Raw genomic sequence first — 27201 nt, 5'->3', positions numbered from 1 at the left:
GGTTCATTCATACTGTTGCACAGCAGGATTCCTTCTTTCTTGTGGCTAAATAATATTCCACTGTGTGTGTGTGTGTGTGTGTGTGTGTGTGTGTGTGTATACATACACCACATCTTCTTTATCCATTCAATTAGGTGACACTTAGGTGGTTTCCATATCTTGACTATAGCTAATAATGCAGTAAATATGGGAGTGCAGATATCTCCAAGATAGTGATTTCATTAAAACATATTTTTAGAATCAAATACATGAGAAGTTAGTATGTGATAAGTTTGTATTTTAAATCAGTAGGAAATGGATTATTTATTAAATGGTGTTAGTATGATTAAGTACTGATAAAAAAAAACTGTATTTATACCTTATACCAGGATAAATTCCAAATACATCAAATATCAAAATACACAAAAGGAAATGATAAAAGTGTCCCCCAAAGATGGAAGAATCCTTGAATAACTGATAACTAGAGAAGGTATTTCCAACAAAAACTCAGAATTTCCCTTCATATACAGTATGTCTTAAAAAATGTTCACAGTGTTTTTGCCATGCAGAAATCAAAAGGCAAAAAGACACAGAGAAAAGGTTTGAAAATTATATAATGAGCAAAGGGCGTGATTACTCAGGGGAAAATGAACAAAGGGTGTGAATACTTCACATAAATCAAACAGCTGTCGCACATATCAGGAGCACAGCCCTTCTCCAAATCGTAAAAAAAAAAAAAAAAGTGTCCTCAGACTTTGCCAAATGTCTCCCTGGAGCAAAACTGCCCCTCGTTCAAAACCACTGCTCTGTATGAGGTAGATTGCCAATATCTACTAAGATTACAAATTCATAGAAGCCTAGCAATTCCCCTCCGGGAACTTATCCCTCATATAAGTATGCTAGCACATTGGTGGAATGAGGTAGGTCTCTGTTTAATCATTTATTTATTATTCTTTAAAGTTTTTAAAATTTCATTTTAACCCAAGTTAATTAACATACAGCGTAATAATGGTTTCAAGACTAGAATTTAGTGATTCACCACTTACATATAACACCCAGTGCTCATCCCAGCAAGTACCGTCCTCCTTAATGTCCATCATCCATTAGCCCATCTCCCTACCCAATACCCCTCCAGCAACCTTCAGTTTGTTCTCTGTATTGAAGAATCTCTTATAATTTGCCTCCCTGTTTTTATCTATTTTTCCTTCCCTTCCACTATGCTCATATTTTGTTTCTTAAATTCCACATATGAGTAAAGTCATATATCTGTCTTTCTCTGACTTATTTTCCTTAGCATAATACCCTCTAGTTCCATCCACCTTGTTACAAATGGCAAGATTTCATTCTTTTTCATCACCGAGTAGTATTTCATTGTGTATGTATGTATATATATGTATATGGATATGCCACATTTTCTTTATCCATTCATCAGTCAATGGACATTTGGGCTCTTTCCATAACTTGGCTATTGTTGATAGTGTTGCTATGAACATTTGGGTGTATGTGCCACTTTGAATCACCATTTTTGTATCCTTTGGATAAATTCTTAGTAGTGTAATTGCTGGGTCATAGGGTAGCTCTATTTTTAATTTTTTGAGGAACTTCCACACTGTTCTCCAGAGTGGCTGCACCAGTTTGCATTCACACCAACAGTGCAAAAGGGTTCCCATCTCTCCACATCCTCGCCAGCATCTGTTGTTTCCTGAGTTGTTAATTTTAGCCATTCTGACAGGTTGAGGTGGAATTTCACTGTAGTTTTGATTTGTATTTCCCTGATGATGAGTGATGTTGAGCATCTTTTAATATGTCTGTTAGCCATCTGGCTGTCTTCTTTGTAAAAGTGTCTATTCATGTCTTCTGCTCATTTCTTCACTGGATTATCTGTTTTTTGGCTGTTGAGTTTGGTAAATTCTTTATAGATTTGGCATACTAATCCTTTATCCGATATATCATTGGCAAATATCTTTTCCCGTTCTGTCTAATGCCTTTTAGTTTTGTTATTTCCTCCGTTTATTCATTTGAAACATTATTTGTAATAGCAAATGACTGAAAACAACGGATTCATGAGAAGGAGCTGGTTAAATCATGGTACAATAATAGTGTGCATTGTGGACAGATCTCTGTGATATGTAAACTGGGAAAAAAAGCAAGATATAGAACAGTGTTCAAAGTAGGTTTTGTGATAAAAGAACACATATGTACAGTATTTGTGTATGTTAAAAATCTCCCTGAAAGGATACACTGGGGAAAAAGTATAATATAGTATGCTGTGTGGAAAGTTACTTCTCACTGCTTATGTTTCCATACTTTTTTATGTTTATTATGTTTTTCATTAAAGAGAGCACGAGTGGGGGAGGAGAGAGAGAGAGAGAGAGAGCAGAGAATCTCAAGCAGGCTCCACGCTATCAGCACAGAGACTGATGTGGGGCTCAATCTCACAAAGTGAGATCATGTCCTGAGCTAAAATCAAGAGTAGGTGCTTATCTGATTAAGCCACCGAGGTGCCCATATTTCTATACTTTTTGGAGTCTGAACCATACAACTATGTACTTTCTCAAATTTTAAGTAAGTATTTTTAAAGAAGGAATAAGAATATACTGATTTAGAAACTGATATTTTAAAACTTTTAGTCTGTTATAGCTAATTACCATCTACCTCAAATGCTACAATTCGCTGAAAAAGTTTAATTACAACCATGTGCTTAAACACATATTGCCTATTAAAGAAATATAGTTTATCTTGAGCAAAGTGTTACTATAAATGGAAGAAGACACTTTTATAAACATCAAAAATTACAGGTGACTACAGAAAAAATCATTTTTATAAGAACAGTTAAGTATACTCAAAATGTGTTAACAACAAAAAAACCACTCATGATCTCTATACACATAAATAATTTTTAAAAAGGATTCTCAAAATGATAGAGATGTTAGCTAACCTAATGCTTAATCATACTGCAATATATAAAGGTATTAAATCATGTTGTACACCTTAAAACTACACAATGTTATACATTAAAACCTTGGTTTGTGAGCATAATTCATTCCAGAAACATGCTTGTAATCCAAAGCACTTGTAAATCAGAGCGAATTTAGAAATAATGGAAACTCAGATGATTTGTTCCACAACCCAAAAAATGTTCATAGAAAAATGATTATAATACTACAACATAATACAAAATAATAAAGAAAATACAAAATATAAAGAAAAATAAACAAGTTAACCTGCACTTACCTTTGAAAACCTTCGTGGCTGCTGTGAGGGAGACGAGAGAGGGTTATTGTGTAGGACTTTTACTCTCACTAACGGAATCACTGCCATCTATTGGCTCAATGGAATCTTTTTCTTTTTGCGCAACTTTAAAAAGGAAACTAACCAATGACACTTGCTGTTGCCTCCTTTTGAAGATTTTGCAGAAATGTGACAGTGCATTGTTGTTAAACAGATTCATCACTCGCACGCTTACAGCCTCATTCGGGTGGTGCTTTTCTACAAAATTTTGCATTGTTTCCCACATTTTACAGATCTCCCTTAACCTTATGTGAAGTGAGGGATTCCACCTTTTTCTCCTCCTCCTGTGCAGACAAGATGCAGATGTAAACTTCTTATAAACTCTTGCAGTTTCAGCCACTCACTCACATACCTCATTCCTACTTCTCAATGATTTCCTTGTTAACTTCCATCGTAATGCTCTCCTTCTCACTGCCTTTCTTTTCAACCCTTTTCTGCATGGGGGCCACTGTATATGCTCGCACAGGTGTTGACTAAGTACAATATTAATAAACTCTTGTCGTATACTGTATTTAATGTAACTGGCAATAAAACAGCAGAGGAAAGGGTTGATATCTGCAGGCAGCCTGACCTAGAATGAAGTAAAGCATTCCTAAGCTTACTGTTATATGGGAAAGCAAAGGACTGTCCATAGGTGCTTTCAAGTGACAAAAAATACACTAGCACCAGATGTGGGCACCTTCCAACATTCTGAAAAATCACTGGTTTCTGCCAAACACCGTGGCCTGAGACGGAGCATCCGAGCATGGGAGATGATCACCCATGATCCCACAGCGAGAGAGCGAGAGAGAGAGAGAGAGAGAGCGAGAGTGATTGCCTCACTTGTGATGTGACGTTTGGCATCACATACTACTCATATTGCAAGACATCGCTTGTTTATCATGTTAAAACTTAGAAATGTTCACTCGTCTTGTGGAACACTCGCAGAACAAGTTATGCAAATACAAGGTTTTACTGTATATAAACTGTACTGCAATAAAAAGGATGAAAATGAGTAAATTAATCTGAGTAAATTAAATACAAAAATATGAGAATTTTCAAATACATAGTTATGTAAACCACAAGTTAGGAAATGTACCCAAGAAACGGGATTTTAAAAATAAAAACTATCACCATTCTATTAAATCAGGGGTGTATTATCTTATCTAAATTAAATTTCACATATGAGAATCTAAATTTCAAATACAGACTAAAACGAAGTTGTTTCTGTGGAACTCCTTTACTGATATTCTCTCTTCTATATATTTCTACTTTACTACCTAAAGCTAGAATGGGAAGAGATATGAGAACTTCTCCATCGCTACCACTGACCAGTCTTGGTCAGTAGCAAAGATCATTGTAAATCAAAGGTACACCTTAAAAACATCTAAAAATGTAGCGCGCGCACACACACACACACACACACACACACTTTAATGGAAAGGAAATCTGCGAGACATGAGTAGGGCAGAATAACAAGCAAAGGCTGAGGTGCTTGGCTGGCTCTGTCAGTGGAGCACACGATTGCCTTTTTTTTCCCCTTATGATTTAAATCCAAGTTAGGTAACATATAGTGTAATAATGATTTCAGGAATATAATTTAGTAATTCATCACTTACATAACACACCCTGTGCTCATCCCAACATGTGACTTGACTCTTGATCTCAGAGTCCTGAGTTCAAGCCCCACGTTGGGCATGGGTGCCCTTGAATTGCTCATTTTATGTGAACTTATATCAGGAGCAAACAAATTCAAATATCTTTAGCAAAACACCTTTCCTAGTTAATCAATTCATGGAAAGAGATATTTGAAGAGTTACTATCATCCAGTATTATAAAGAGAAAAAAGATATACAGAGTCTTGATTTTTAGACAATATGATCAATAAAGATAAAAAAGAAGTATCTTTTCCCCAAATAAAGAGGAATCAGTGATTAGGAAAAGGTACCTCTCTCAAAAAAAGCATTTCTTTGTAAAAACTTTAAGCTGTTGCCAACAATACACTGGAACAACTGAAAATTAAATCATTTAAATATTTTTAAATATTTATTTATTTTTAAAATTATTATTGTTTAATTTACATCCAACTCAGTTACCATATAGTGCAATAATGATTTCAGGAATAGATTCTAGTGATTCATCACCTACATATAACACCCAGTGCTCATCCCAACAAGTGTCCTCCTTAATGCCCCTTGCCCATTTAGTGTATACCCCCACCCAAAACCCCTTCAGCAACCCTCAGTTTGTTCTCTCTTATGTTTTGTCCCTTCCCTGTTTTTATATTATTTTTGCTTCCCTTTCCTTATATTCATCTGTTTTATATCTTAAATTCTATATATAACTTAAGTCACATATTTGTCTTTCTCTAATTTCACTTAGCATAATACACTCTAGTTGCATCCACATTGCTGCAAATGGCAAGATTCCATTCTTTTTGATCATTGAGTAATATTCTATTGTATATGCATGTATGTATATATATATATGTATGTGCATATATATATGTATACATACATACACACACACACACACACACACACACACACACACACCAACTCTTCTGTATCCATTCAACAGTCGATGGACATTTGGGATCATTCCATACTTTGGCTATTGTTGATGGCACTGCTATAAACATTGGGGTGCATGTGCCCCTTTGAAACAGCAGACTTGTATCCTTTGGATAAATACCTAGTAGTGCAATTGCAGGGTCATAGGGTAGTTCTATTTTTAATTTTCTGAGGAACCTCCATACTGTTTTCCAAAGTGCCTGCACCAGTTACCATTCCCACTAGCAGTGCAAAAGGATTCCTCTTTCTCCACATCCTTGCCAACAAGCCATTCTGACTGGTGTGAGGTGGTATCTTACTGTGGTTTTGATTTGTATTTCCCTGATGATGAGTGACGTTGAGCATGTTGTCATGTGATCTGTGAGCCATCTGGATGTCTTCTTTGGAAATGTGTCTATTCATGTCTTTTGTTCACTTCTTCATTGGATTGTTTGCGGGGGGGGGGGGGGGTTGTTGAGTATGCAAGATTCTTTACAGATTTTGGATACTAACCCTTTATCTGATATGTCATTTGCAAATATCTTCTTCCATTCTGTTGGTTGCCTTTTAGTTCTGCTGATTCTTTGCTGTGCAGAAGCTTTTTATTTTGATGAGGTCCTCGCCTCTGCATACGTGTTGAGTAAGAAGTTACTGTGGCCGACATCAAAGGATTTTGCCTGCTTTCTCCTCTAGGATTTTGATGCCTTCCTATCTTAACTTTAGGTCTTTCATCTGTTTTGAGTTCATTTTTGTGTATGGTGTAAGAAAGTGGTCCAAGTTCACTCTTCTGCATGTCACTGTCTAGTTTTCCCAACATCATTTCCTAAAGAGACTCTCTGTTCCCATTGTATATTCTTCTCTGCTTTGTCAATGATTACTTGGCCATACATTTGTGGGTCCATTTCTGGGTTCTCTATTCTCTTCCATTGATATAAGTGTCCGTTTTTGTGCCAGTACCATACTGTCCTGATGATTACAGCTTTGTAATACATCTTGAAGTCTGGGATTTTGATGTCTCCAGCCTTGGTTTTCTTTTTCAGGATTGTTTTGGCTATTTGCAGTCTTTTCTGGTTCCAAAAAAATTTTAGGATTGTTTGTTCTACCTCTGTGAAGAATGCTGGTGTTATTTTGATAGGGATTGCATTGAATGTATAGATTGCTTGGGGTAGTTATCGACATTTCAACAATATTTGTCCTTCCAATCCATGAGCAAGGAATGTTTTTCCATTTCTTTGTGTCTTCTTCAATTTCTTTCAAAAGCTTTCTATAGTTTTCAGTGTATAGGTTTTTCACCACCTTTGTTAGGCTTATTCCTAGGTATTTTATGGGTTTTGGTACAACTGTAAATGGGATCGATTCCTTGATTTCTCTTCTCCCTCATTATTGGTGCATAGAAATGCAACTGATTTCTGTGCATTTATTTTATATCCTTGAGACTTCACTGAATTCATGGATCAGTTCTAGTAGTTTTTTGGTGGCAAGTTTCAGGTTTCCCATGTAGAGTATCATGTTGTCTGAGAAGTGTGAAAGTTTGACTTCCTCCTTGCCAATCTGGATGCCTTTTATTTCTTTGTGTTTGTCTCATTGCTGAGGCTAGGACTTCCACCACTGTTGAATGAGTGGACATCCTTGTCGTGTTCCTGACCTTAGCAGGGAAACTCTCCGTTTTTGCCACTGAAGATATTAGCAGTGGGTCTTTCATATACAGCTTTTATGATCTTAAGGTATGATCCTTCTGTCACTACTTTCTTGAGGAGTTTTATCAAGAAAGGATGCTGCATTTTGTCAAATGCTTTCTCTGCATCTACTGTAACGATCATGTGGTTCTTATTCTTTCTTTTATTAATGTAATGTATCACATTGATCGATTTGTGGATATTGAACCAGTCCTGCATCCCAGGTATAAATCCCACTTGATTGTGAATAATTCTTTTAATGTATTGTTGGGTCCAATTGGCTAGTATCTTGTTGAGGATTTTTGCATCCATGTTCATCTGGGAAATTGGTCTGTAGTTCTCCTTTTTAGTGGGGTCTTTGTCTGGATTTGGAATCAAGGTAATGCTGGCTTCATAGAATGAGTTTGGAAGTTTCCCTTCCATTTCTTTTTTTTTTTTTTTCTTTGTTTTTGCTGTTTTGTTTTGTTTTGTTTTGTTTTGGAGCAGCTTCAACAGAATAGGTGTTAACTCTTCTTTAAATGTTTGGTAGAATTCCCCTGGAAAGCCATCCGGCCCTGGACTCTTGTATTTTGGGAGATTTTTGATTACTGATTCAACTTCTTTACTGGTTATGTGTCTGATTAAATTTTCTATTTCTTCCTGTTTCAGTTTTGGTAGTTTATATGTTTCTAGGAATTTGCCCATTTCTTCCAGATTGCCCAATTTATTGGCATACAATTGCTCATAATATTCTCTTATTATTGTTTGTATTTCTGCAGTGTTGGTTCTCTCCTCTTTCATTCATGGTTTTATTTATTTGCATCCATTCCTTTTTCTTCTTGAAATTGGCTAGGGGTTTATCAATTTTGTTAATTCTTTGAAAGAACCCACTCCTGATTTCATTGATCTGTTCTGTTTTTTTTATTTTAATATCATTGATTTCTGCTCTAATTTTTATTATTTCCTATCTTCTGCTGGTTTTGGTCTTTATTTGCTGTTCTTTTTCCAGTTCTTTAAGGTGTTAGGTTAGGTTGTATATCTGAGACCTTTCTTCCTTCTTTAGGAAGGTCTGGATTGCTTTATACTTCCCTCTTATGACTGCTTTCACTGTGTCCCAGAGGTTTTAGGTTATCGTGTTTTCATTTTCATTGGCTTCCATGTACTTTTTAATTTCCTCTTTAATTTCTGGGTAACCCATTCATTCTTTAGTAGGATGTTCTTTAACGTCCCAGTATTCGTGGTCTTTCCAAATATTTTGTAATTGATTTCAAGTTTCATTGTGTTGTGGTCTGAAAATATGTATGGTATGATCTTGGTATTTTTGTATTTGCTGAGGGCTAATTTGCGTCCCAGTGTGCGATCTATTCTGGAGAATGTTCCATGTGCACTCAAGAAGAATGTATATTCTGCTGCTTTAGGATGAAACGTTCTGAATGTATCTGTTAAATTCATCTGGTCCAGTGTGTCATTCAAACATTGTTTCCTTGTTGATTTTATGCTTATATGACCTGTCCATTGCTATTAAGTGGGGTGCTGAATACACCTACTCTTATGGTATTATTACCAATGAGTTTCTTTATATTTGTGATTCACTGATTTATATATTTGGGTGCTACTATGTTGGGGGTATAAATGTTTACAATTGTTAGATTTTCGTGGATAGACCCCTTAATTATATCCTCAATTATGACACAATGCCCTTCTTCATCTCTTGTTACAGTCTATTTTAAAAATCTAGTTTGTCTGATATAAATGTGGCTACTCCAACTTTCTTTTGGTGACGATTAGCATGATACATGGTTCTCCATCCCTACTTTCAGTCTGAAGGTGTCTTTAGGCCTAAAATGGGTCTCTTGTGAACAGGATATAGATGGATCTTGTTTTCTTAACCATTCTGATACCCTAGGTCTTTTGATTGGAGCACTTTTCCAGTGACATTTAGAGTACTGAAAGACATGAATTTATTGTCCTTGTGTTGTCTGCAGAGTTGGGAATTTCTGGTGGTGTTCTCTGGTCCTTTCTAGTCTGTGTTGCTTTGGGTCTTTTTTGTTTTGTTTCATCTTTTCTCCCCTCAGAGTGTCCCCCTTAAAATTTCTTGCAAGGCTGGCTTAGTGGTCACGAACTCCTTTAGTTTTTGTCTGGGAAACTCTTTATCTTTCTATTTTGAATAACAGCCTTGCTGGATAAAGAATTCCTGGCTTCATATTTTTCTGATTCAGTACGTTGAATATATCCTGCCACTTCCTTCTGGCCTGCCAACTTTCTGTGGATAGGTCTGCTGCAAACCTGATCTGTTTTCCCATAATTATAGGTTAAGGACTTTTTTTTCCCCCTTGCTGCTTTCATAATTCTGTGTGTATTTTGTGAATTTGACTAAGATATGCCTTGCTGATGGTCGGTTTTTGTTGAATCTAATGGGAGATGTCTGTGCTTCTTAGATTTTGATGTGTGTCTTCCTCCAGATTAGGAAAGTTTTCCACTATAATTTGTTCACATAAACCTTCTGCCCGTTTTTCTCTCTCTTCATCTTCTGGGACTCCCTATGATTCAGGTATTATTCATTTTTTAAGTCACTGATTTCTGTAATTCTCAGATCATGCTCTTTTGCCTTAGTTTCCCTCTTTTTTCTGCTGCATTATTCTCCATAATTTTGTCTTCTATATCGTTTTTTCTCTGCTTTGCTTTACCCATCCTTACTGCCATGGCATCCATTCAATATTCCATCTCGGTTATAGCATTTTAAATTTCATCATGACTCGATTTGCCTTCTTTTATCTCTGTAGAAAAGGATTCTATGCTTTTTTCAACCCCAGCTAGTATTCTTAATACTATGGTTCTAAATTCTAGTTTAGACAACTTGCTTATATCTGTGTTAAGCCTCTGGCTGTCATTTTTTCCTGTTCTTTCTTTTGGGATGAATTCCTTCATTTTGTCATTTTGGAGAAAGAAAGAATAAAAATTTTAAATTTAAAAATTAAAAAAAAAACCAAAAATTACATAAAGGAAGCTAAATCCTAGGTGTTTTTGGTCTGCTTGTTGAAAGAAGTTTGATAGAATAGAGAAAAAAGGTAAAAAAAAAAAGTTTAAAAATTAAAAAAAAATATACAATAAAATAAAGTGAAATGAGGTGAAATAGAATTTTAAAAATTTAGGGAAAAAAACATAGTTAAAACAATAACTTTTTTAATGAAAGGAAGATAAAAATAATGTTTTTTTTTTTCTGTAGCCAAGAAAAAGAATGGAAAGGAGAAAAAGGTGGACATTTGGGCTCTTTCCATAATTCAGCTATTGTTGAAAGTGCTGCTATAAACATTGAGGTACACATGCCCCTATGCATCAGCACTCCTGTATCCTTTGGGTAAGTTCCTAGCAGTGCTATTCCTGGGTCATAGGATAGTTCTACTTTTTATTTTTTGAGGAACCTCCACACTGTTTTCCAGAGCGGATGCACCAGTTTGCATTTCCACCAACAGTGCAAGAGGGTTCCCATTTCTCCACATCCTCGCCAGCATCTGTAGTTTCGTGATTTGTTCATCTTAGCCAATCTGACTGGTGTGAGGTGGTATCTCAGTGTGGCTTTGATTTGTATTTTCCTGATGATGAATGACATTGAGCATCTTTTCATGTGTCTGTTGGCCATGTGGATGTTTTCTTTAGAGAAGTGTCTATTCATATCTTCTGCCCATTTCTTCACTGGATTATTTGTTTTTCGGGCGCTGAGTTTGGTTAAGTTCTTTACAGATTTTGGATACTAGCCCTTTATCCAATATGTCATTTGCAAGCCTCTTTTCCCATTCTGTCAGTTGCCTTTTAGTTTTGTTGATTGCTTCCTTTGCAGTGCAGATTTTGATCTTGAAGAGGTTCCAATAGTTCACTTTTGCTTTTAATTCCCTTGCCTTTGGAGATGTGTTGAGTAAGAAATTGCTGCAGCTGAGATCAAAGAAGTTGTTGCCTGCTTTCTCCTCTAGGGTTTTGATGGCTTTCTGTCTCACATTTAGGTTTTTCATCCATTTTGAGTTTATTTTTGTGTATAGTATAAGAAAGTGGTCCAGTTTCATTCTTTTGCATGGTGCTGTCCAATTCTCCCAGCACCATTTGCTAAAGAGACTTTATTCCATTGGATGCTCTTTCCCGCTGTGTCAAAGATTAGTTGGCCACACATTTGTGGGTCCAATTCTGGGTTCTCTACTCTATTCCATTGGTATAAAGAAGATGTGGTTTATATATACAATGGAATACTACTTGGCAATGAGAAAGAATGAAATTACGCCATTTGCAGCAACATGGATGGAACTGGAAGGTATTACGATGAGTGAAATAAGTCAGAGAAGGACAGATATGTTTTCACTCATGTGGATCTTGAAAAACTTAATAGAAGACCATGGGGGAAAGGAAGGGCAAAAAAATAAAAGTTACAGAGAGGGAGGAAGGCAAACAACAAGAGATTCTTAATACAGAGAACAACTGAGGGTGGATGGGAGGGGTGGGGGAGAGTGGAAATGGGTGATGGGCATTGAGGAGGGCACTTGTTGGGATGAGCACTGGGTATTGTATGTAAGCTAATTTGACGATAAATTATATTCAAAAGAAAAAGAAAAAGAAAAAAGAAAGGAGAAAAAGAAAAAAAAAATTTAAACAAAAGCAAAAAAAAAAACCCCGAATAGATGAACTAGCAAACAGAATGAAATCCGGATGAAGTTACATCCAGTTTTCCCTACAGCTCAAACTATTAAACACTCTATCATCTGTACACTAGCCAGGCAGAGAGACTTGTGGTGGTCCTTTGGGCCTTGTGCTTGGGAGGTACAGTTGGCTGGGGGCTTAGTGTAATGACTCCATTCTCCACTAGGTGGCACTGCTTACCTTACTGGGATGTATCAGTGTGGCGTGTGTTGGCGCATATGAGCATGAGTAGAAGTGGCGTCACCCAGCTTCCTAGTTTCTAGAGGGCACAGGAACCCTGCCCTCTCACCAAACCTCAATCAAGCAACCCTCCTTTGTCTCTGGCTTCCGTCCACTCCCCACTTCTACACTGTCTGTATCTAAGCCATTCAGCCTTCCAGGCAGCACCTTTCCCCCTGAATCGTATCTCAGATGGGGCGGAGTTTCCAAACCCCTTGGTTCCATGAATTCTGTGGCTTGGTCCTGCTCCGACCCTCTGGAGTAGGGTCTTGATGAGTAATGGTTGGGTGCCAGCTTGTCCTGAGAATGTTCATATGATTATGTAGCAGCAGAGGTTCAGAGATTATAGCAAATCACAACACATAGCTGGCACCAGGTTTCACTGCACTCTGTGATCTTTGTTCCAATACCAGCAAATGTGGCTATTCTCCAGGGCCCACTGGGACCTTTGCCTGTAGGGAGGCTGTATGGTCTCTACCAAAGGCACTCGAAGCAGGGGAGCCACTTCTCCCCATGTGGCCCACAGACCCCCTGTACCTCATTGCCTACTCCTAGGACTCGCCCTTCTTCCCCATCAGAGCACCACCAAGTATTGAGCTCCAGAATTTCCAGCTCTGTGCTCCCCTATTTATAGAGTCCTAATGGTATTGGAACCGTCTCCTTTCTCACCATCAATGTTTTTGGGGAACAGATCTCTTGTTCAGTCCCTTGTCTGTGTATCCACTCTCTCTTTCTCTTCAGCTTTTAGGGGGAGTGCTTTTCCTGTACTCTCCTGATGTGCCATACTCTATCCCCCTTTCTCTGTCCTCTCTCCACAAAGAACAGCTCCCTGCCCTCCATGGCTTCTCTCTCCCTCAGTTCACCTCTCCACACCGTCTCTCTGCCTAGTTCTATGGCTCAAGTTATACAGATTGTTGTGTTAATCCTCAGATCAATTTCCTAGGTATGGTGCTGATCTAGCTGCACTTCAGTGACCAGAGAAGCTGAGAACTTCCATGCTACTCCGCCATCTTGGCCCCTCCCAAAGTACTCACCTAAATCACTTACAGTCTTGAACTACATGTTTTAAAGAAATTTCACGTATATTTCTATAAATTGTATTTTAATTAATTTTGGCTAATAAATGTAATAAATCCCTGTAACTATATAGCACTTGTTTTCAGTCAGTACACAACTGGGAAATTAAACAAGAATATATAGAACAGTTAACTGGTAAGGTCACTATTTCAAAAACCAGTAAGTCCCAAAGCAAGTTGCTGATACTAACTTCTCCAGTCTGGTAGTTTAAGATAATATACACCCTATATACCTATATACGGTATGTTCCAGTCACCTTACATAAACTTGTTTCACAATATGCTTACTTCATAGTTTTCTACCTGTTACTTTCCCCTATTGTTAGTTCAAAATACAGGTATCCCCAGCTTTTCAAAAGCTTGTGTTATGCCACTTTACTTTTACAAAAGAACTACAATAATACCTGTTTTTGCTAACCAAAAGAGATCCTAAGAGGATTTTCACCTCTATGGGAAAAAAGGGGAAATTGTGTGCAGTCTTTGTTTTGTAGTAAACATTATAGACACAACATGAACACCAGCAGCAAGACTGGCACTGCCAAATTCCATCCCAGAGAACTGCTCTCAGCATTCTAGCATTAAGCCACCATAACTCTGAATTGTCTGTGAGCATCTGTGCTTTATCTTGATTTATTTTATGCATCCATTAGCAAGATGTGGCCTAAAGTATCAGAAAAGCTTAAAAGAGGTTATTGTTTGGGTCTGGGAACACTCAAAAAAATTTCCATACAAATTAATGGTAAGTGCGTTTTCACTTTACACCATTTTCAGATTACAAAAGGTTTTACATGAACATCTATCTACTTTCAGATAGCAGGGGAAACCTGTACCACCTATTTCAAAGTCACTCTATAGCCCTCCTCTCTTGACCCCCTTGCAATTACAGGCTCTACTCTGTTTCTGCCTTTTTTGTAACACATATTCCAATAAATCTTGTTATTAAATCAATGATGAGTCTTATCATCTATACCATCTTGGGATCAAGGAAATATACTATAAGTACTGAAAGTCATTAAGAATTCCTAAATCAGCACAGAAAACTGGCAAGTTATTCAACCCACCAAACCTCTTCTACCACTGGTTGAACACAACAGAAGAATATTTAAATATATTTTAAATATTTGGTATATTTGATATATAGTAAAACCCTGGATAGCAAATAACTTGTTCTGCTAGTGTTCTGCAAGATAAACATTTCTAATAAATTTTAACGTGATAAACAAGCGATATCTTGCAATATGAGTAGTATGTGATGCCAAACGTCACATCACAAGTGAGGCAATCACTCTCGCTCTCTCCCTCTCTCTCTCTCGCTCTCTCGCTGTGGGATCATGGGTGATCATCTCCCATGCTCGGATGCTCCGTCTCAGGCCACGGTGTTTGGCAGAAACCAGTGATTTTTCAGAATGTTGGAAGGTGCCCACATCTGGTGCTAGTGTATTTTTTGTCACTTGAAAGCACCTATGGACAGTCCTTTGCTTTCCCATATAACAGTAAGCTTAGGAATGCTTTACTTCATTCTAGGTCAGGCTGCCTGCAGATATCAACCCTTTCCTCTGCTGTTTTATTGCCAGTTACATTAAATACAGTATACGACAAGAGTTTATTAATATTGTACTTAGTCAACACCTGTGCGAGCATATACAGTGGCCCCCATGCAGAAAAGGGTTGAAAAGAAAGGCAGTGAGAAGGAGAGCATTACGATGGAAGTTAACAAGGAAATCATTGAGAAGTAGGAATGAGGTATGTGAGTGAGTGGCTGAAACTGCAAGAGTTTATAAGAAGTTTACATCTGCATCTTGTCTGCACAGGAGGAGGAGAAAAAGGTGGAATCCCTCACTTCACATAAGGTTAAGGGAGATCTGTAAAATGTGGGAAACAATGCAAAATTTTGTAGAAAAGCACCACCCGAATGAGGCTGTAAGCGTGCGAGTGATGAATCTGTTTAACAACAATGCACTGTCACATTTCTGCAAAATCTTCAAAAGGAGGCAACAGCAAGTGTCATTGGTTAGTTTCCTTTTTAAAGTTGCGCAAAAAGAAAAAGATTCCATTGAGCCAATAGATGGCAGTGATTCCGTTAGTGAGAGTAAAAGTCCTACACAATAACCCTCTCTCGTCTCCCTCACAGCAGCCACGAAGGTTTTCAAAGGTAAGTGCAGGTTAACTTGTTTATTTTTCTTTATATTTTGTATTTTCTTTATTATTTTGTATTATGTTGTAGTATTATAATCATTTTTCTATGAACATTTTTTGGGTTGTGGAACAAATCATCTGAGTTTCCATTATTTCTAAATTCGCTCTGATTTACAAGTGCTTTGGATTACAAGCATGTTTCTGGAATGAATTATGCTCACAAACCAAGGTTTTACTGAATTTGGTAAACTTCAGTATAGTTTAGTGATATTAAAGGAAGTTTTTGTTCAAAGGCATGATTTTCCTGGAGGGAAAATTTTTTTTTTTTAAGTTTACTTATTTATTTTGAGAGACACAGAGACAGCCCAACGCAGGGCTCAAACTCACAAAACCATCACATCATGACCTGAGCTGAAACCAAGAGTGGGACGCTTAACTGACTGAGCCACCCAGGTACCCCATAGAGGGAAATTTTTAAACTTTAGAATATCAATTCTAAAATTATCCAACTCTAACCTTATTAGTCTACAAACATATTGTGACTAAAAAGTTCAATGAATTTACCACCTTCCAAAGAAATAAACTATTTGAAAATTTTAACCCAAGCATTACTTTTATTAAAATTCAATGTTTATCTCCTAATTTTAATAACCTAGATTTGTATACCTTACCTATATTCACATCATTTTCATTTATCTCATACTTCAATCATATACTTTCTCAGATAAGTAAACAATATATTAAATACTATATAAAGGGAGTTCTAAGAACAAAAATAACAGGAATTCAAATTGATCTACAAATCCAATACGATCCCTACCAAAATCCAAACCGGCACGTTTTTGCAGGACTGATGATTACAACTTCATCCTAAAATTCATGTGTAAATTTAAGGAGGACCCAGAATTAGTCAAAACAATCTTGAAAAAAGAAGAACAAAATCAGAGCTGTCACAACTTCTGATTTCAAAACTTAAGGCTACATTAACAGTGTGGTTCCGAAAAAATATCTGTGAATCATGTATTTGATAAGGGATTAATATCCAAACTATATAAAGCACTCATACAATTTAATACAGAAAATCTAATTAAAAAATGGGCAGTGGGACTGAATAGACATTATTCCAAAGAAAACATCTAAGCAGCCAACAGGAACATCAAAAGGTGCTCAAGGTCACTAATCTCAGGGAAATGCAAATCAAAACCACAATGAGATACTGTGTTAGAATATCTCACACCTGTTAGAATGGCTATCATTCAAAAAGATAAGAGATAACAAACAAGGATTGGCCAGAATATGGAAAAAAGGGAAATACACTTAGCATCTTAGCATCAAACTGCCAGAGGTTTGAAGTATATAGGTCAAATGGTAGGAATATAAATTGAGTATAGTGAGTATGGAAAACAGTATGGAGATTCTGCAAAAAATCAAAAAACAGAACTATCATATGGTCTAGCAATTCTACTTCTGGGTATATATTCAAGGAAATGAAAACATCGTAGAGATATTCACATTCCAATGTACACTGCAGCATTATTCACAATAGTCAAAATACGGAAGCCAAAATGTCCGTCAAAGGATGAATGAATAAAGTTATGGTATATATATATATATATATATATATATATATATATACACACACACATATATATATGTATATATGTGTGTGTGTATATATATATATGTATATATGTGTGTGTATATATATATAAAATGGAATTATTTATTCATGAGAATAAAGAAAATCCTGCAATTTGCAATAACTAGGATGCATCTTATTGGCATCATGCTACATAAAATTAGCCAGACAAAGAAAGACTAGTACTTCATGGCATCACTCATATGAGTAATCTCAAAAAAATAAATAAAACTCATAGAAACAGAGTAGAAAAGCAGTTGCCAAGGGCTGTGAGATGGGGGAAATAGGATAACGTGGTTAAAAAGTTACAAACTATCAGCTGTAAAATGAATAAGTCTGAGGATCTAATGTAAAACATGGTGACTATAGTTGATAACACTGTATTGTACAATAGAATTGAAATCTGCTAAGAGGGTAGAACTTAAATGTTCTCTCAGACACAAATAAATGATAAACACATGAGGTGATTGATGTGTTAATTAACTAGCTGGGGGATATTCTTTCAAATGTATATCAAATCACCATGAGGCACACTTTAGTTACCTTAAAATTTTAGAGGTCAATTATACCTCAATAAAGTTTAAATTAAAAAAAAAAAAAAAGACAGTATGATACTAGCATAAAGATAGGTAATATGGATCAAGAAAACAGAACTGAGAGTCCAGAAATAAATTCTCACATTTATAGTCAACTTATTTTGAATAAGAGTGTCAAGACCATTCGATGCGGTAAAGAATGGTCTTTTCAACAAATGGTGCTGCAACCACTAGATATCCATATGCAAATTTGTTCCCTTCCTCAAACCACACCCCCAAAATCAAAATGAATCACAGATCTCAATGTAAGAACTAAAACTATAAAACGTTTTGAAGACAAATAGGAGTAAATCTTCAAGACTTTAGGTTAGGCAATGATTTCTTAGCTATAACACCAAAAGCATAAGTAACAAAAGAAAAAAATAGATTTCAAAATGAAAACTTTTGTGCTTCAAAGGAACTGTCAAGAAAGTTAAAAAGGGGAGGGGAGGGAGAAAATACCTGCAAATCATGTATCAGGGATTTGTATAAAACTCATTAGTAAAAAGAAATAAAATATCTGCAAATCATATATCAGGGATTTGTATAAAACATTAGTAAAAAGAAATATGGGGGTGCCTGGGTGGCTCAGTCAGTTAAGCATCCCAACTTTGGCTCAGGTCATGATCTCGCGGTTTGTGAGTTCGAGCCCCGCGTCGGGCTCTGTGCTGACAGCTCAGAGCCTGGAATCTGCTTCAGATTCTGTGTCTCCCTCTCCCTCTGCCCCTCCCCTGCTCACGCTCTGTCTTTCTCTGTCTCTCAATAATAAGTAAACGTTAAAAAAAAAAAAAAAGAAAAGAAATATGACCCAATGGGCAAAGGATCAGAATAGACACTTCTCCAAAGAAGATATACAAATGGTCAATAAGTGCATGAAAAGAAAAGATAATTAATATCATTAGCCATTAGGGAACTGTAAATCAAAACCACTGGAGCACCTGGGTGGCTCAGTTGGTTAAGCATCGACTTTGGCTCAGGTCATGATTGCACAGTTCGTGAGTTCGAGCCCCGTGTCAGGCTCTGTACTGTCAGCTCAGAGCCTGGAGCCTGCTTCGGATTCTGTGTCTCTCTCTCTCTCTCCTTCCCCCCCATTCCCTACACTCTGTCTGTCTCAAAAATAAATAAAAAACAGTAAAAAAAATAAAAAAAACCCATAATGACATACTGCTTCACACCCATTAGGATGGCAATGGTTTAAAAAAAAAAAAGACAATTAACAAGGGTTGGACAAGGATGTGGAGAAACTGGAACGCTAATACAACACTGGTAGGAATGTAAAATGGTGCAGTAACTGGAAAAAGACTTTGGCAGTTTCTTAAAAAGTTAAACAAACTTAACCACAGGAGCTGCTAATTTCAAACTTAGAAATCTACACAAAATAAGAACATATGCACATGTAAAAACCTGTACATTCATGTTCATAATAGCATTATTGATAATAGCCAAAAAATGGAAACTCAATGCCTATCAATAAATGGATAAAGAAAATGTGGCATATATATACAATGAAACATTACTTAGCAAAAAAAAGGAATACAATTCTGATATATGGATGCACTTTGAAAACATTAAGTGGAAAGAATCCAGTCACCATAGACCATCCAGTGTATCACACAGTTTCATTTATATGAAATGTCCAGAAGAGGCAAATCTATAGGACAGAAAGTAGATCAGAGTTGCCTAACGCTAGGGGGCATTGAAAGACTGGAAGAGCGGGGCACCTGGGTGGCGCAGTCGGTTAAGCGTCCGACTTCAGCCAGGTCACCATCTCGCGGTCCGTGAGTTCGAGCCCCGCGTCAGGCTCTGGGCGGATGGCTCGGAGCCTGGAGCCTGTTTCCGATTCTGTGTCTCCCTCTCTCTCTGCCCCTCCCCCGTTCATGCTCTGTCTCTCTCTGTCCCAAAAATAAATAAAAAACGTTGAAAAAAAAATTAAAAAAAAAAAAAAAAAAAAAAAGAAAGACTGGAAGAAAATGAGGGGTGACTATAGGTATGGCATTTCTTTCCGGGGTGATGAAAATATTCTAAAGTTGAACATGGTGATGGTTGCCCAACTCTATAAATATACTAAAACCAATGAACCATATATTTTAAGTGAGTGAATTGAGTGATGTATAAATTATATCTCAATAAAGTTTTTATTAAAAAGATACAAACACAGGGAGCCTGGGTAGCTCAGTCGGTTAAGTGTCCGACTTCAGCTCAGGTCATGACCACATGGTTCAATGAGTTAGAACCCTGTGTCAGGCTCTGTTACTGACAGCTCAGGGCCTGGAGCCTACTTCAGATTCTGTGTCTTCCTTTCTCTCTGACCCTCCCCTGCTCTCACTCTGTCTGTCTCTCTGTCTCTGTCTCTCAAAATAAAACATTAAAAAAAAAGAGAGAGATGGAATGCAAGCTGGTGCAGCCACTCTGGAAAACAGTATAGAGGTTCCTCAAAAAACTAAAAATAGAACTACCCTACGACCCAGCAATTGCACTACTAGGCATTTATCCACAGGATACAGGTGTGCTGTTTTGAAGGGACACATGCACCCCCATGTTTATAGCAGCACTATCAACAATAGCCAAAGTATGGAAAGAGCCCAAATGTCCATCAATGGATGAATGGATAAAGAAGATGTGGTATATATGTACAATGGAGTATTACTTGGCAATCAAAAAGAATGAAATCTTGCCATTTGCAACTATGTGGATGGAACTGGAGGGTATTATGCTAAGTGAAATTAGTCAGAGAAAGACAAAAATCATATGACTTCACTCATATGAGGACTTTAAAAAACAAAACAGATGAACATAAGGGAAGGGAAACAAAAATAATATAAAAACAGGGAGGGGGACAAAACAAAAGAGACTCATAAATATGGAGAACAAACTGAGGGTTACTGGAGGGGATGTGGGAGGGGGGGATGGGCTAAATGGGTAAGAGGCATTAAGGAATCTACTCCTGAAATCACTGTTGCACTATATGCTAACTAATTTGGATGTAACTTTAAAAAAAAATAAAATAAAATTTAAAAAAAAAAGAGAGAGAGATACAAAAAGAAGAACCTCTATTTGTCTGGGGAAGCCACATATCCCAAGAATGCCAAATCATGCAATGCCTTATTTATCCTGTATACGTACCCTAAAGGTAATGGAAACCCACTAAAGAGTTTTTAAATAGGGAAATGTGATAAATAGACCTTTTGCAATGTTTGATGAACAGACTGGAAGAGAGCAAAATTGAACTTGAGATATCAGTTAAGAGACTAGAGTCTGAGAAGAGATAACTGGACTCAAGAGGTGTTTGGGAACTAAGATCAATAGGAATGATGGATGGTTCTAAAATGTGACAGTACTACAAGCTTTCTCCTTTGTAAAACTTTGTATGGTGATGCCTTTATTGGGATAGGGAATAACAGATGTTACTATTTATGTGGTTGTAGTTTGTAAGAGGGATGTGTGTCCGTTTTTTATGTATTCATTCTAGATGTCTTTACATTATCCCAGTATCTAGCTATCAGTAGACTGTTATCAGTATAAGTGAAAAATGAATCGGTAAGAACAAAGACACTGCTTAGGAAGAAACAGAAAAAAGGAGGCAGTAAAATGGAACTGAACAAAATACCTCAATATTTAAAGAATAAATAAAAAGAAATGAGTTGGACAAGAAGACTACAAAGTGGTCTTAGGAAAAAGCCAGGAGACTACGTAGTGTCATGAACACTAAGAGGACAGTTTCAAGAAGGACTTAGCACTGAAAGCTGCTTTTCAAAGCGAAGTAAAGTGAGTAGAGGGAGGGAGCCAAAACATAAGAGACTCTTACAAACTGAGAACAAACTGAGGGTTGATGGGGGTGGGAGGGAAGGGTGGGTAGGTGATGGGTATTGAGGAGGGCACCTGTTGGGATGAGCACTGGGTGTTGTATGGAAACCAATTTGACAATAAATTTCATATTTAAGAAAAAAAAAGAATGCCATTTGAATCTAGTAACAATGGAGATGTCTTCAGGGATCTTAGGGACGTGCAAATCTGGAGGCAGGATGGAACAGAAGCCAGATTGGAATGAGTTTAAGAATATTAAATGGAAATAACTAGTTCAGTTGTAAAGGGGAGCAAGTCTCTCTGCTGGAGAGCAGAGCACAGTAATTATGGGTTTTGAGGTTTTGTTCCTGAAAAATTTGAGTAATTTGATCATATTTAAAACAAAAGTTAAAGAGTCAATAGAGAGAGAAAGACAGAGAGAAGTTGAACATATAAGAAAAACAAGTGAAAATCAACAGTATTTGGTTCCTAAAGAGGTGGAGAGGACTGAGATCCAGAGAACATAGGAAGAGTTATGCTTAGACAGAAGGATGGAAAATTCTTCAACGTGACAGGAATAAAGAGGGAATGAAAGTACTTGCAGGTTAGGTATTTATATCTGTCAGCAGAAAATTAAAGGAAATCCTGTCTGATGGCTTTTATTTATTTTTTTTGAAGGCAAAGTCATCAGCTAAAAGTGGGAATGGAAAGTAGGAGAGAAAGGGATTTGACAACAGTGAAGGTTAAAAAGTTGCCCAGTTAGATTCCCATGGGATGTTTATTCCTTGTTTGTTTTAATATTATTCCATTACCCTTTTTTTCTTTACCATATACCCATATTTAATTATAGTTTTCTATTCTAATTTCTTTGGTCTTATTTACAATCAGAATACCAAATTCAACTGTGCTGTTATTACCATCACATTAACAATTCATCTATAATGCTTCCTATTAACTTTCCTGTTTAAAAGTCAAAAGGAAAACCTATATATCATCCTACATGATGATATTAACTTACCTGTTTAAAAGTCAAAAGGAAGACCTATATATCATCTTACATGATGAATTTCAAAACTACCCATTATGCTTATAAAGGTAAGCAATCATTTATCATATATACAAATTTTACCTCCACACATTTAGAAGGCATACCGTTTGCTTAGAGGATTTTATTCCACATCACTTTTTAACTGTGGCATATTATTTACAAAGATAGCCTCAACAATCCTTCCCATTCTTGTGTGCACTACCATTTGTATGGCGACTTCTCTATTCCTACAATCAGAAGTGGAGTCTGTTTCTTTTCCCTATCAATACAGGCTGGCCCTGTGATATACTTTGACCTATAAAATTCCATAGACATGACAGTAAATGACTTTCTAATGTAGCTTTCAAGAGCCCTTTTAGCTCTCACTCTTGCATTCTTGGACTGTGATACATGAAGAAGCTCCAGTTAGCCTTCTGGAACATGAGAGATCACAGGGAGAAGGATCCAGCCAACAGTACCATTTCCCAGACATGAGAGTGAGGTTGTTTTAGACTGTCTAGCTCTAGCTGACCCATCAGATGAGCATAGCCATATGTGTCCCTGTGTGAGATCAGCAAATTGACCAGCTGAGCCCAATTCAAACTGCCAACCCACAGAATCATGAGCAAATTTAACCGTTTTAAATCACGGCTGAAGCAATAACCTAATTTTTAATTTTCCTTTTCTATTTAAAAAAATATAGAAAAATAACTGAACATATAAACTTAGCACTTTTCTCATGGCAAAATCATAATAATATCACGTTTACTTATCATGCTATTTACTTTGCACCTAAACTTAAGCTTCCTAAAAACAAAATTACCTAAGCGAGTCTTACAGTTCAGCCATTTATTCATTTATTAATTACATACTGTTTGTCGGAATCATTCCAGACACTGACCATATATTAGTGAACAAGAGATAAAAATCTCTACCCTCATTGGGGGAAATATGGACAACCCAAATCCAAAATATATTATCTTCTAATATATAGCTATTATAATAACATCTATAATTTTCAAGGGAAGAACATGTAAAAAGAAATGTTACAAATAATCACTCTTACCCTCATGCCAAGCACCAAGAACCCAATCTCTTCCATTAATGGGTACTTGCTGACCTGTTGCTTAATCTTCTCAGATGAGGCAAAAGGATCATAACTCTTTTGCCCTATCTTTACATCCATTATACAGGGCTTATTAAATTTATGGGTCACATCTTCCAGTTTTAGGTATAAATCTGTTATTAAAGAAAAACTTTAATTAGTAATAGGCAAACATATTACTACTCAAATAACTACCAGGGGAAAACAAAATGAGGAAATCTTAAAACTGAGAAAAAAGTTAAAACAAATCCAGAGTCAACAATTATTATCACTCCATCTGGGGAAAAAAAAAAAAAAACTGACCAACAAATTTATAACAAGTGTAAATATCACTCAGAAACTCTTCAGGAGGTTATTAAACAATATTCATAAGCAAAGGCATGAAATAGATATAAGGACATTAAAAATAACTTATTTTAAAAGCTATTCCAGAAATGTATTCCCCTTTGAGAATACAGTTTATGTCATCTATGCCTCACTAGATCTCTCAGTATTTTAATAATTTTTAAAATTCTTCATTGAAAATTAGTAATAGGAGGGGCACCTGGGTGGCTCAGTCAGTTGAGCGTCTGACTTCAGCTCAGGTCAAGATCTTACAGTTCATGAGTTCTAGCCCCATGTCAGGCTCTTTGCTGATAGCTCTGGGCCTGGAGCCTGCTTCAGATTCTGTGTCTCCCTCTCTCTCTGCCCCTCCCCCAACTCATACTCTGTCTCTCTCTCAAAAATAAACATTAAAAAAATGTTTAATTAGTAATAGGAATAAATCCTTCGCACAGAGTATACAACAGAACTATAGCTTAAGAAAGGTAAGTCAATTTAAAATACGGTCACTGCCAAATACACATTTTAGTCTTAATACTCTAAAAAGGAAAATAAATATCTTGCTTTTTAGAATATAGGCATTCATCAAAAAGTTCATCTGTAAACCTCTTTGGCATTCTGCATACATCTTCCCATAGAAAACTATTATAAATGGAGATTCAAGTAAAAGATTATAGAAGTCCCAGTTATTACATACTATAGCTGAACTAATTATAGCTTTAGCCTGAAAGTAGGGATCTAGCTACACTAAAGGAATGGAGGAAAGAAATTCTTCCCCTTTTTATTTGAAAGAATCTTCCCAAAGTTCTGAATGAGATCATAATTTTCACTTATGAACATGAGAAGCATTTCTCCTAAAAACTTTTTCTCAAAAACAGAATTTATCTGCTTTTTAAAAAATGTATATTTATTTATTTTGGGAGAGCAAGTGAGCGAGAGCACAAAGCGGAGCAGGGAAAGAGAGAGAATCCCAAGCAGACTCCATGCTGTCAGTGCAGCATCTGATGCTGGTCCAATCCCACAAACCCTGAGATCATGACCTGAGCCAGATGCTTAACTGACAATGCCACCCAGGCACACCTCTGCTTTTCACCAAAGTGACAAAGTTAGAAAAGGTATGTATTTTCGATTAATTAAATAAAAGGCCACCAGACAAAAAAGACTTCACACTTTTTTCTTTTACCTTGACCCACCAAGACTAGCATAGTTATTAAATTACAACAAAGAAGACTGCATTGAACCAAAAAGGAGAACAACCCTGACAGGGCTTGAGAAAGTGCTAAGCCCCTCAGATTTAAGGGCCATAAATCTTTTCATTGAAAGGATAAAAAATAAAGACATAAATTTTATCCCTTAGTCAAAGGAAGACTGGGGAAAGGTCAGGACTGTGTAGAAGTAGGTTAAGTCAAGCCCAAATATGATAAAAAGCTATAGCGTAAGAGACCAGCACTGGCACACAAGGAGTATGACACATTTTAAAGAAAGCCTCTCACAAACAGACTTGTTCAATAAGAGAAAACAAAAGGTCTGGACACAGACATGGATTGTTGATAGTGAAAGGTAATGGCACAGTGAGACTATCCTGTTCAAGACTGGAACCCACCCAAGCTTCTGTGCTTTAAAAAATAACCACAGTCGGGGCGCGCCTGGGTGGCTAGGTTGGTTGAGCGTCCAACTTCAGCTCAGGTCATGATCTCACGGTCTGTGAGTTCGAGCCCCGCATCGGGCTCTGTGCTGACAGCTCAGAGCCTGGAGCCTGCTTCGAATTCTGTGCCTCCCTCTCTCTCTGCCCCTCCCCTGCTCAAGCTCTTTCTCTCTGTCAAAAATAAATAAACATTAAAAAAAAAAAAAAAAAAAAAAACCATAGGATGGGGTGAGAAGATGGGGGAAAAAAGCACAGAACAGGCCCCTTCTGATTCTCTCCTCCCATCTCCAGCTACCTTGAGAGAAAGTACACAGATCCATCCCTCTTTCCGTAGCTGTGTAAAAATTTTAGCAACAAGGTTTATATTTCAAATATAATACTTACATTGCTTTTAATACATTAAGCATAAAAAATTCCTATAGCAAGTTTTCTACTGCTGGAATATATTTCCAACCCTCTAAGAAAGAGGCAGAAAATTCCCAGTGTCAAAAGAGAAAAAAATAGACATATGAAATATTGTGGAAAAATTGAAAGACCTGTATTAACTAAATAGTAAAGATGAGATAATTAGTTCCTTTAAAGGAAAGACAAGGCAGAACGCATTTAGGGAGCTGAAGAAAAACTTATTTAGACCCCTTACTGAATATTATTGATTGTATAAATTATGAGAATACAGATTCCAAGTTTCATCAAATTCTTCCCTGCCATATCTAGAAAATCTACTAGGTATTGATTACCATCTTCATTTCTGAACCTCTCAAAAAGGGGAAAAGGCCACATAAGGAACCTCTGGCCAACTGTGAAGCCATATGGAAAATCAGAGAAGGCCTTACTTCTGCCTTCCACTTCAATCATCAGTCATTTCCAAGACCAAAATAAGCTGAAAGTAGAATTATAAGCAGAGATTTTGAGCCTCCAAATTTGATTTAAGTGTAAAGGAGAGAACAGACATGTATGCCAACTTATTTCAGTCCACGCTTCCTAAAATTTGACTAGTAGCTAGATCCAGAAACCTAATAATCAATAAGGCTGACTGAGATTACAATTGAAAACTCTCAATTTGTTCAAACCTACTTGAAGATACACTTCTCTATTTCCCTAAAGAACTATCAATAAAAGGCTTTTGACAGTACATGTACTAGGCATATGTTTATACACAGATACAAATGTAATTTAATATATATAACTAGTTCAAAATCTTTAAAGATAGTATCAGCAAAAAATGTTTTACCTTTCAAAAAAATCCCATTAGTCATGCTCTAAAATTAACTAATGGTGATGACTGTACAACTCCATAAATATACTAAAAACTACTGAATTGTATAGTTTAAATGGGTGAGTTTTATGGTACATAAATTACGTCTTGATAAAGCTATCATAAAAAATCAAAAGAAAAAAACCTTATCAATCAGCACATTCTTAGGCTTCTCTCAAAGTTACAATAATTTGCTGAGCAAACTGGCAGTACTTTCTACATTTTACTACTTTGGATTGTAAGAACTGTATCAAGTTTTATAAATCTCTACTCTGAGCACC

At 36.6% G+C, this 27201-nt stretch overlaps 1 protein-coding gene across 4 annotated transcripts in view; it reads right to left on the bottom strand.

The window, feature by feature from the left end:
* Window positions 1-27201, bottom strand: part of IPMK (inositol polyphosphate multikinase) — a 64757-nt gene that overhangs the window by 8636 nt on the left and 28920 nt on the right. For all 4 annotated transcript variants that reach the window (XM_078434255.1, XM_078434256.1, XM_078434257.2 and 1 more), the window contains exon 4: window positions 23661-23833. In XM_078434255.1, the coding sequence (XP_078290381.1) occupies window positions 23661-23833 (173 nt within the window). The remainder of the gene's footprint in view (window positions 1-23660; window positions 23834-27201) is intronic.

Source organism: Panthera onca, chromosome D2 (assembly GCF_046562875.1).
Source record: "Panthera onca isolate mPanOnc1 chromosome D2, mPanOnc1 haplotype 2, whole genome shotgun sequence".
Classification (NCBI taxonomy): Eukaryota; Metazoa; Chordata; class Mammalia; order Carnivora; family Felidae; genus Panthera; species Panthera onca.
This window is presented reverse-complemented; position numbering and strand designations above follow the sequence as displayed.